The 10,968-nt window shown below is 38.8% G+C and overlaps 2 protein-coding genes across 5 annotated transcripts; one reads left to right on the top strand and one right to left on the bottom strand.

Annotated features, from left to right (window-relative positions):
• Nucleotides 1–570: 570 nt before the first annotated feature.
• LOC21387594 (auxin response factor 19) lies at nucleotides 571–7,241 on the top strand. 3 transcript variants are annotated; one of them, XM_024161173.1, is made up of 14 exons: nucleotides 571–883; nucleotides 1,545–1,657; nucleotides 1,751–1,846; nucleotides 2,265–2,321; nucleotides 2,432–2,587; nucleotides 2,689–2,773; nucleotides 2,938–3,028; nucleotides 3,124–3,288; nucleotides 3,378–3,573; nucleotides 3,902–4,040; nucleotides 4,205–4,852; nucleotides 4,931–6,126; nucleotides 6,224–6,414; nucleotides 6,512–7,241. In XM_024161173.1, exons 1-14 carry the CDS (start codon nucleotides 841–843, stop codon nucleotides 6,690–6,692), a joined length of 3,357 nt encoding a protein of 1,118 aa, XP_024016941.1. In that variant the 5' UTR covers nucleotides 571–840; the 3' UTR covers nucleotides 6,693–7,241. The 3 variants fall into 3 exon arrangements, with proteins under 3 accessions (XP_024016941.1, XP_024016942.1, XP_010089663.1); XM_024161174.1 differs by having other exon boundaries at nucleotides 4,205–6,126; nucleotides 6,512–6,560; nucleotides 6,725–7,241; XM_010091361.2 differs by having other exon boundaries at nucleotides 4,205–6,126.
• A 610-nt stretch (nucleotides 7,242–7,851) lies between these two features.
• LOC21387593 (20 kDa chaperonin, chloroplastic) lies at nucleotides 7,852–9,910 on the bottom strand. 2 transcript variants are annotated; one of them, XM_024161175.1, is made up of 6 exons: nucleotides 9,755–9,910; nucleotides 9,451–9,661; nucleotides 8,959–9,138; nucleotides 8,695–8,850; nucleotides 8,272–8,349; nucleotides 7,852–8,158 (listed from the first exon to the last, which is right to left on the bottom strand). In XM_024161175.1, exons 2-6 carry the CDS (start codon nucleotides 9,628–9,630, stop codon nucleotides 7,985–7,987), a joined length of 768 nt encoding a protein of 255 aa, XP_024016943.1. In that variant the 5' UTR covers nucleotides 9,631–9,661; nucleotides 9,755–9,910; the 3' UTR covers nucleotides 7,852–7,984. The 2 variants fall into 2 exon arrangements, with proteins under 2 accessions (XP_024016943.1, XP_010089662.1); XM_010091360.2 differs by having other exon boundaries at nucleotides 9,451–9,656.
• Between the last annotated feature and the right edge of the window lie 1,058 nt (nucleotides 9,911–10,968).

Genomic DNA, 10,968 nt, shown 5'->3' with positions numbered 1-10,968 from the left:
GGTTTGCTTGGGGTTGGGTTGAGTCTATTTCATGTCGGCTTCTACATTCACACAATTAATTAATTATCATAGAATTATAGAATATAGAAATAGAGAAAGAAAAAAAGAGAAAAAGAAAAAAAGTTGTCTGAGCTTGGCAAGTCGACCTCTGATTTCTCGGCGACAAGTCAGTCCTCTTCCCACCTTGATCCCTTCGACAACTCGCTGTTCACGAATCCACAAAACCCACAAACCAAAAAAACCATTAAACAAAGAAAAACAATTCCTCTTTGTTGTTTCTATTTCTGTTTCTGTTCATTTTTCCATTTTTGGTCTTTCATTCGTCTTTCTGGGTTTCCGAATTCCGATTCTTCTCGCTCGGGGACGGCTTCTTTCTGTTCGTTTTTGGTCTTTTCGGAAGTGGGTTTCGATTGGAAAATGGAATCCACTCTGCGAAAGATTCTAATTCTCTTCTTTGTTGGCTCTAATGTTTCGGTTCAAAAGTTGTGATTTTTTTTTCTCTTTTTTGTCTTCTTTTGGGTTGATGGGAAAAGTTCCATTACGGCAATTTGAAGGAACTGAGAAGTGTAAGTGACTTCTTAGCTGTGGTGGTTGTAAATTCTCGAGAATCTGAGCTCGAAAAAGAAAAGTTCCGAGAAAAAGTCGATGATTCTAGAATTTGTAGTGGAGATATAGCTGAAGATGGCTATTTGAATAAGTGGGTACTCGAGTTTTTAAGAAATGGTTAGAAGTTAAAACATCGAAAAAAAGTGTCTTTATGTTAAAAGAATTTGTTGGTACCACAGAGCTAAGTGATTGGTTTTTCTTTATAAGAGTTTGAGAATCGAATTTTTGTCAGCAATGAAGGCTCCTCCAAATGGGTTTTTGGCAACTTCTGGAGAAGGTGAGGATTTTCTCAAAAATTTACTGTTTCATTTCTTTTGAGTATTCTCAAGTCTTGACATTTGTATTTCAACTGGTTATAAGAGTTTTGATTGAGAAATCCCAGTCTCATTGATATGTGGGTTCATTTTCTCCTGGATGTAAAAGATAACGGGCACTGGGAAAGTCTTGGGTTATTTTTCAAATTCATGATTTCTATTATTTTCTCTCTCCTTTTTCTTGTTTTCTTTTCTTTCTGTTTTTTTTTTTTTTTTTTTTTTTTTTTTTTTTTTTTTTTTTTCAGGTTTTTTAACGGCTGGCCTCATATTTTCTTCTATTGCTGTATTTAGATTTTTGCTGATGCTTGAATCCTTATCATGTTGTTTTTTGCTCTTTGTTTCAGCTTGTTTGAAACATTAGAAGGTACTATTCTAAAATAATCAGGAAAATTTGAAAGTGAAACAAGAAACATATGTAAACCAATCACTCGGGAAGACTTTTGCGCAGAAGGGATCTTGGTTCTTGTAATTTTGTTAAACCAATTAGTTAGTTTTCCAATGCCTGAAATTGGAAATTATGTTTTCGTTTGGTAATTTCCTTGTTGTTTACGCATAGAATAAATGGGGACTTGACATCAGTTATTGTATCTTCACATGAAAGGTTATATTTGGTTTTGGAAACAGGAGAGAGGAAGAACATCAATTCGGAGTTATGGCACGCTTGTGCCGGTCCACTGGTTTCTTTGCCTCCGGTTGGAAGCCTTGTGGTTTACTTCCCTCAAGGCCACAGTGAACAAGTACGTTGTTTCTCAAATTTAAGCAGACATTTTTTTTTTTTATGCTGGTTTATAAACTTGTCATTGTTTTTTAAAACTTATTAAATCTTGCAGGTTGCAGCTTCAATGCAGAAGGAGGCTGATTTCATACCTAACTACCCCAACCTCCCTTCAAAGTTGATTTGCATGCTTCACAATGTCACATTGCATGTACGGGAATTATGCACTGCCATTTTTAGCTTAAATTCTTATTCTTATGAAGATAAGGTGTTATCTTGTTGAATGAACTATCATTGACTCTAGCAAAATGAACTGTTGTTGATCTGTACCAGTTGATTATCATTGTACCCACCTTTTAGAATGCCTGTGTGTGCGCGCGTGCGCGCCACCTTTTCTTCACCGTGTCTGAGTCATATAATTGGTCAGTTTCATGGATTTATACTGAGCCAACTTATGGCTAGTTTACTTGAATGGTACATTTTTCTGGGCTTTCTTGGCTCTCTCACCCATAGTCAGTATAGTGGCTAGTGGCCAGGGATGTCGTTGAACGATAGTTAATGAATACTCTTAGTAATGTTTGGAGGTGGATTATTTATTCATTTACGCAAAATGCATTGTTGTGCATCAGGCTGACACAGAGACAGATGAGGTTTATGCACAAATGACACTCCAGCCAGTAAATAAAGTAGGTCAGCCATTCATTTTGAAAGTTAAGCAATGCATAGCTCAGAAAACACTGTATTTTTCACATGAATCATGTGGTCTTACAGAATATTTAAACTGTCATTTCTACAGCATGACAGGGATGCATTACTCGCGTCTGACATGGGACTCAAGCAAAACAGGCAACCTTCCGAGTTCTTCTGCAAAACTCTCACAGCAAGTGACACGAGTACCCATGGTGGATTTTCCGTACCTCGACGTGCGGCTGAGAAGATCTTTCCACCTCTGGTATGTTCCATAATTTAAGTTAATTTCAATTTCAAATTGACTATGTGTAGTTCATATTGTATAACCCTTTCCTTCGGTCACTGACTTGAAATGTTCCGTAGGATTTCACAATGCAACCACCTGCTCAGGAACTAGTTGCTCGAGATTTGCATGATAATTCATGGACATTCAGGCATATCTATCGTGGTATTTGCTCGCTTTGATGTGTATTTTCTCCTGCTTCTCTCTCCTTTTTTTCAGATTTTGGGAGATATTCTATTTCTATGGTTTTGCAGCAAAGTGAAGAGAACTATGTATTAGATGTCTTATAATATGTTGGAAACGGTATTTAATACAGATATTCATTTCAGGCCAACCAAAGAGGCATCTGCTGACTACGGGTTGGAGTGTCTTTGTTAGCACCAAAAGACTTTTTGCTGGAGATTCTGTTCTTTTTATAAGGTATGAACTACTAAGCATATATCCAATAAACTAAAACTTTTAGCTAGGCATAATATTTTTTTTCGACAAAGGTTGAAACAACTTTTTACTTGTAGGGATGAAAAATCCCAGCTTCTCTTGGGTATAAGGCGTGCTACTAGACAACAGCCAGCCCTGTCTTCATCAGTCATTTCCAGTGATAGCATGCATATTGGAATTCTTGCCGCCGCAGCTCATGCAGCTGCAAATAACAGCCCATTTACTATATTTTACAACCCAAGGTACCGCTGATGGTTTTGATGCATTATGGCCAGTTGGTATGTCCCTTGCAGGATATTATTCTGAAAGAAAATTTGTTTGAATTTAATAGGGCAAGCCCTTCTGAGTTTGTTATACCCTTAGCAAAGTACAATAAAGCAATGTATACCCAAGTTTCGCTTGGCATGCGATTCCGGATGATGTTTGAGACTGAGGAGTCTGGAGTACGTAGATACATGGGTACTATCACTGGTATAAGTGATTTGGATCCTCTTCGATGGAAAAATTCGCAATGGAGAAATCTTCAGGTACATTGAATTCATTTATATGATTCCTCTATCCAAAAAAAAAATAAAGGAAAAGAAAACATTTGTATGGTTCATGGAAATGGGTCGCCTAGTTGATATTATGCATTCCAATGTGCAATTCACAAGTTCTTAATGTTTTAACATATTCACTTTTTCAGAGAGGGAGAGAGCATGTTTTACCATACAAGTTTTGGTTTTCTTATGGTGATCCTTCTTTGAAAGGCCCATCAAGTGCATATCCTACTAAATAAGTTTAATTCAAACTGCCTTTGTTAAAGTCCATATCCCATATTATTTTATTGTGTTTTGACAATTTTGCTTTTGATAGGTTGGATGGGATGAATCAACAGCCGGTGAACGTCCTAGCAGAGTTTCGATTTGGGAAATTGAACCTGTTGTAACTCCTTTCTACATATGTCCACCTCCATTTTTCAGACCCAAGTTTCTCAAACAACCAGGGATGCCAGGTATACCAAGTCCCAAATTTAAGCAACATTATCTAAGAAGTCTCATATCTCCAAAATATAGGCACTTTCAAGTAAATTTTGAAGATGGCATTTTTGCTTATGCCCAGAGGCAGGAGTACTATTTGTCCTTGATACTGATGTATGATGAGAAACGGATTTTGCAGATGATGAATCTGAAATAGAGAATGCTTTCAAGAGAGCCATGCCTTGGCTTGGAGACGACTTTGGCATGAAGGATCCTGCAAGCTCAATTTTTCCTGGTTTGAGTTTGGTGCAATGGATGAACATGCAACAAAATAATCAGTTTTCAGCTTCGCAGTCCGGGTTTTTCCCATCGATGGTTTCTCCAACTGCCCTGCACAATAACCTCGGTGCTGATGATCCATCCAAGTTACTGAATTTCCAATCCCCTGTGATGTCTGTGCCTAGTGCTCATTTGAACAAGGCAACTCCTTCAAACCAAGTCAATCAAGTGCAACAGCCAAATGTGGCATGGCCCCAACAACAACAGTTGCATCAATTGTTGCAGAATCCCACGAACCAACAACAGCAGAGTTGCTCCCAACAGCAGCAGCTGCAGCAATTATTACAGACAACTCCTCCGAACCAACAGCTGCAGAATCACCAGCAACAGCAGCAGCAGCTGCCACAACAGTTACAGCGGCCTCAGCAGCAACCGCACCAGGAGCCGCCACAGCTGCAACAGAATCAGCAACTTCAGCAGCAACAACCACAACCACCACAACACCAGCAACAACAGCAACAACAGCAACAACAGCAGCAAATATGTCAACCTCCTTTAGTAAATAATGGTATGGTTGTGCCAAATCAGATCCCAAGTCAAAATTTGCAGCAACCAGTCATGTTTTCACAGCAGCAATTACTTGCAGGGAATACCCAATCCCAGCAAAGTATACACTCTAGCAAGAATTCAATTCAGTTGACCTCATTGCCGATGGACTCACAGTTTCAGCAACAAATGGAGATGCAGCCGAGTCTCTTACAGAAGCAGCAGCAGCAGCAGGCAGTGCACTTGCAGCAAAACCCGCTGCAGTTTTTGCAGCAGAACCTGTCTCAGGGTGCACAGCCTCAGCCACAATCACAACAATCGTCACACCAGGGACTTTCAGAACAACATCTTCGGTTGCAGCTGTTACAAAAATTTCAGCAGCAGCAGCAGCAACAACAACAGCAATTGTTCTCTCCACCAAGTTCACTTTTGCAGTCTCAACTGCTGCAGCAACAAGAAGGAAACCATCAGCAATTACAATCTTCGCCACTCTCGCAACATCAACAGCCACTGAACAGCAATAGCTTCTCAACAGAGAAGCTTCTGAACTCCCACAACTTCTCAACTTCAGCATTGACACATTCACAACACGTACCCACCAGCCAACCGCAGAGCCAGCACAAGCCGCTCATCACAATCAGAGCCAGCTCTGGTCTTACAGATGGAGACGCTCCATCATGTTCAACCTCCCCTTCCACTAACAACTGTCAGATCTCCCCGTTAAACATGTTGAACAGAAACCAGCAAGGGCCAGCCATGTTTGTTGGGGATGCAGTGATGGAGCCTCCCAGTAATTTGGTTCAAGATCTTCAGGGCAAGTCCGATATTCGGATCAAACATGAGTTGCCCAGCTCAAAAGGACCAGACCACCTTAAATACAAAGGAACTATAACTGATCAGTTGGAAGCATCTTCTTCTGGGACATCATATATTGATGCTAGCACAATCCAGCAGAGCTTCCCTCTCCCCGCCTTCTGTTTGGATGGCGATGCCCAATCAAATCCTCGGAACAATCTTTCTTTTGCAGCCAACATTGATGGTTTGGCACCAGACACCATGTTGTCCAGAGGATATGACTCTCAGAAAGATCTTCAAAACTTGCTAGCTAATTGCGGCGGTGCTCCAAGAGATATCGAGACCGAGTTGTCCACTGCTGCAATCAGCTCTCAGTCATTCGGGGTGCCAAACATACCTTTCAAACCCGGTTGCTCAAGTGATGTCGCCCTCAACGATGCTGGGGTTTTGGGAAATGGACTGTGGGCTAACCAAACTCAAAGAATTAGAACATATACAAAGGTATGTGGCTGTTTCTTAGCATCTTTCCTTGTTCCATAGTGTACCTTTTGAATGATGGTACATAATCATCCTTTTCTATTCCTTCATACCTCTACAGGTTCAAAAGCGCGGTTCTGTGGGAAGATGTATTGATGTTACCCGCTATAAGGGGTATGACGAGCTCAGGCATGATTTGGCACGCATGTTTGGGATTGAAGGGCAACTAGAAGATCCACAGAGGACTGACTGGAAGCTCGTCTACGTAGACCATGAAAACGACATACTTCTTGTTGGCGACGATCCGTGGCAGTAAGTGGAGAACTGCACCACATTTTATAGCAGCGACTGATCTTTTTTCTCTATTAAGTAATTCATCTAAGAAATTGTTCATGGAATTTCCTTTCAGGGAGTTTGTGAGCTGTGTTCAGAGCATAAAGATACTATCATCTGCTGAGGTACAGCAAATGAGCTTGGATGGAGATCTGGGTCAAGTCCCAGTTCCAAACCAAGCTTGTAGTGGAACTGACAGTGGAAATGCATGGAGAGGACAGTATGATGATAATTCAGCTGCCTCATTTAACCGTTAAGGATTTAATATGAGCCATTTGTCTTCTCACAGTTTGGCATCTTGCGGTGAAAGACATGGACAAAGAGCCCTTCATACAAGGCACGTATATAGCATCAGAGGACATCGTCCTGAGTACGCAATATTCGTTCCACCGGCGATGATTCAAGTTCCATTCGCTACGTCGGTAACATAGCTGGGGCAATTGCATACCGGTTGAAATGCATGCAAACGTCTCCTGTTGCCATGCTGCGCCAACCAAAAAAAAAAATTGAAAATTTGGAACTTTCGCATATGCACGGCGGGAAGTGGCATTGCACAACCCGAGACTGATTTGCACAACCCCTTTCTCTATTTGTAAATGCTGTGATTGGAAACAATCACGGGTCTAATATGCAGTAGATGTAGGAACCACTATTTTGTTATATATGGCACATTTTTTTGCCTTATCTTGGATGTTTCCATGTTGGTTGATATCAAATCCTTGTCCGATTGGAGAAAATTCCCGTTGTAACAATACAATTTTTATGTGACAGAGATGCAATAACGACTTTAATTTTTGTTGTTAAAAGAACAGAAATAGTAGAAAATAGACCAATATGAAAAGTTTAAGAAAATATATAGATTAATTTTTAATTATAGAAATTAATAGGTTATAACTTGTCAAGTTATGGTTCATAACTAGATAAATTATGAACAAATTTATCAAGTTATAATTCATAGTCAGACAAATTATGGACAAAAACCGTGAATAACTTATTAAGTTATAATTCATAACTAAATAAGTTATAGACGAAAACAATAATTTAACCTATTTATTAATTTATGTAAATTATTGACATATTAATTTTAATTCATCTCAAGTCTTACTTATTTCTCTCTTTCTCCCATAAAAGAATACCACATGCTAAATCGGGCCTCTAATTGTTTCAATGCACAAAACAACCCTCCTAGGCAGTTTATTTGAGAATCGTGTGTTATTTTCTGAGGTTGGAAAATAGATGGGTTAAACTTTTAACATTGTAATCTTGCAAGTATTTTCTCGAATTAGACAAAAACTTATCCTCAAACTAACCGGTCTAAAACTATAATGCAATTTGGTATTCTGCAAACCTGACACCAAAATTTGTAATGCCATAAGGTACTCTGCAAATTCAAAGCAGGCAAGCATAGCACTCCCAAGAGGAAAAAAACGTCAAAAACTCAACCATTATACCAAAAAGGATCTATATTTCAGATACATTTGAAACAATAAGCCTTGAACAAAATCCGCCACAAAATTCAGACTAAAGATTGAGCACATCTATCAGGCAACTACGAGAGTACGGCCATAACATCCGAAGCCCTCAAAGCTATGTAGTCAGAGCCATCTTTACCCTTGAAGTCGTTCCCTGCGTACTTAGAGTACATAACTGTGCTTCCTGCAGTGACGGTTAATGGTTTCTTGTTCCCTTCCTCATCTAGAGGACCAGGTCCAACTGCAATTACCTGTCAAAAGAACAACAATAGTTATGATAAATGTCACAAGCCATACTTGATAACAATATGATCCATAATTCTATTCCATGCTAGATGGGATAAAAAAGCTATCCGGAACTCACCGTGCCAATCGAGGGTTTCTCCTTGCTTGCCTCAGTCAGCAGCAGGCCACCTGCTGTCTTCTCCTCGGCCTCAGCAACCTGTGACATAGTCAGAAGGTACCAAAGTTGATAGACGCACCAGACTTCAAAGCTAATGTTCACAATCATGGGGCGGAGCAAACATTACACGCCAAGAAAATATTAACTGCACCTCACTAGACAAATAATGTTGCAGAAAAGATACCCACTTCAAGCAAGAAACAAGTGAAGTGAAAACTAATCTAGAACCATGCACAACCATCTCCAACGTGTACAACATACGTACGTTAAAGATTACTCCTCTAGGGATTAGAAAATCATAAAAAGCCTTATCTTTATGCCTCCATGGGAATAATCGACTCCTATCATTAATTTATGCTTGAGTTTAGCAACGAGATGACAAACCTTGATTAATACTCTATCATTAAGGGGCTTGAGATCCTTGACATCATCTGTTTCAAGAATACCAACGATGTCATCGTACTTCAATATAAGATGCTTTGCGCCATTAAACTCCAGCTCTGTTCCAGCATACTTGGAATAAACAACTTGGGCACCAGTCTACATATGAAAAAAACACACAATAAGATATTTTGAATTTTGATAATAGGCAACTAATCACAGTCTCAACAATTTATGAGGACCCACAAAAAAAAAAAAAAAAATCACCTTTACAGTGATATCCACTTTAGTTTTCCCAACTGTCTTGCCCTCTCCAACAGCAACCACCTCACCTCCTTGAGGCTTTGTTTGAGCTGTGGTTGGAAGCAATATCCCACCCTCAGTCTTCTCTTCCGCAGATTTGATCTTCAGGAGAACTCTGTCACCCAAAGGCTTGATGGAAGTGTACTGATAATTGGAAACGATTATTACCATGTCAGAATTCAGATACCCAGAAGCAGCATCTAAAGAGATTAAGGTTTATGCACAATAAATTTCTAATACAAAGACAATCCCATAATATCGCCAGCAAATATATAGTACATTTCAGTTTCACATATAATATGCAGAGAAAATCACTCACACATTTCGCATTCAAGATCAGACTCAGCTCACACCAAACAAAAATAGATAATGGAATTCATAATCTTTCAACAATTCTCACAGTTATGGATAAATTCAAAACCAGTCAAAGCATATGACTATTACGGCGAGAATTACCTTGGGCGCAACAACGGTAGCAGCTTGGACGACGAGAGCTCTGAAGGACGACCTCTGGTTGATTCCGGCGAACTTCACCTGCCCCGCCGCCGCGAACTTCACCGACGATGGCCTGAGTCCTTCGAACGCCGGAAAACTCCTCGCGGAAATCGAGGACGCGGTGAGCTGAGCACTTGCCATTTCCAACAAGAAGAAGAAGGGAAAACCTACTCTTGAATCCCAAAATCAAATCGTTGTAAGAGAAATGGAAGAAATGGAGAGAATTTCAGCTGCTGAAAACCAAAAAGGAAGTGAGGAGAATTACCTTGAAGAGGAAGAGGAGGACAAGGAGCGAGAAAGGAAGGCTTTTTGCTGGAGTGCAGAGAGAGAGAGAGAGAGAGATAGAGAGAGGATAAAAACCCTTGTGTTTTGCCCTAGTAGGGAGAAGCAAGTGAAGGTTTTAATATCAAACGATAAAAGAGCTTTCTAGAATATAGGCGCAACTCAAGAGGCATTTTGAGACGAGCTATCACACACACACACACTCACTCCGAGTCCCACGCGCACTTTTCCCACTTGCTTCGCTCACTGCCCCAATCCAATTTTGCTTTCTTTTTCTTGGCTAAGCATATGTTTGGTTCGCTGTTTATTTAAAATTTTTTTTTGTTTAAACAGAACAATTCAAACTATATAGTTTAAATTATAGTTTGAATTAATGTTAATATATGTAATTAAAATTTTAATTTGAATAAGAAATAAAATTTAAATTTGTGTTTAATAATTATGAAATGTAGAGAGAGTAAATATATTTTTACTTTCAAAAATGGTTTAAATGATTGAATTTAAGTGTGAAATAAACTTTAAGTTTGACAATTTTATTTAATTTTAACGAGAAATATAATTTAAACTTTGTGCTTACTAAACACAAATTTAAATTATGATAATTATTTAAACTGAGTTCAACAAAACTAAACCAGTAAAATAAACTAGAGGTAAATGCATTAACGTGTTGTCTTTAAATCCATAGATTCTGTGACTGAGTTAACAAAAATTGTCATGGGTTGATAACAAAAAAAAAAAAAAAGTAATACGATTGTAAAATTAAATTTCTAATGTTTAAGGTTAACTATTTATTTTTTTTATAATTAATTACATATTTATTTATACGTGTATTTTTGCAAGTATAACATTAGTTTAAGGGGATGTCTATGGTAGGGGACTTAACTTTTCCTACGAGAAGGTGAAAAACTTAAGTCATCAGATCAAAAATGTTTGACATGGTGTTGTCCATTAAAAGTAAAATTGATACAATTACATTTGATTACTCTCTTCTTTTCAAATTTGACAATTATAATATCACCCCTTATATTTTATAAAATACTAATTGTTATCTAAAGAAATCTGAACCGTGAATCTAAGCAAAACTTTTGATCTTAGTCTTGATTGCCAAACTTGTATAAACCCTAACGCTTTAATTTCAGAAGCCTCCATCAGCTTCGTGCCGCCGCAGCCTCTATCAACCCAGCTTTCCACTGAGGC

Source organism: Morus notabilis, unplaced genomic scaffold (assembly GCF_000414095.1).
Source record: "Morus notabilis unplaced genomic scaffold, ASM41409v2 Scaffold1826, whole genome shotgun sequence".
NCBI classification, from domain to species: Eukaryota; Viridiplantae; Streptophyta; class Magnoliopsida; order Rosales; family Moraceae; genus Morus; species Morus notabilis.
Note: the sequence above shows the minus strand (reverse complement) of the source record. Positions and strands in the feature narration are given on the sequence as shown.

What these genes read in the sequence shown, in the direction of transcription:
- LOC21387594 (XM_010091361.2), top strand. Translation starts at nt 841, where the DNA reads ATGAAGGCTCCTCCAAATGGGTTTTTGGCAACTTCTGGAGAAG. An exon ending in ATTCAGGCATATCTATCGTG is followed by an intron (nt 2,774 to 2,937) that starts GTATTTGCTCGC and finishes TATTCATTTCAG; the next exon opens with GCCAACCAAAGAGGCATCTG. An exon ending in GATTCTGTTCTTTTTATAAG is followed by an intron (nt 3,029 to 3,123) that starts GTATGAACTACT and finishes TTTTACTTGTAG; the next exon opens with GGATGAAAAATCCCAGCTTC.
- LOC21387593 (XM_024161175.1), bottom strand. Translation starts at nt 9,630, where the DNA reads ATGGCAAGTGCTCAGCTCACCGCGTCCTCGATTTCCGCGAGGAGTTTT. An exon ending in AAGTGGATATCACTGTAAAG is followed by an intron (nt 8,851 to 8,958) that starts GTGATTTTTTTT and finishes TTTCATATGTAG; the next exon opens with ACTGGTGCCCAAGTTGTTTA. An exon ending in AGAAACCCTCGATTGGCACG is followed by an intron (nt 8,159 to 8,271) that starts GTGAGTTCCGGA and finishes TTCTTTTGACAG; the next exon opens with GTAATTGCAGTTGGACCTGG.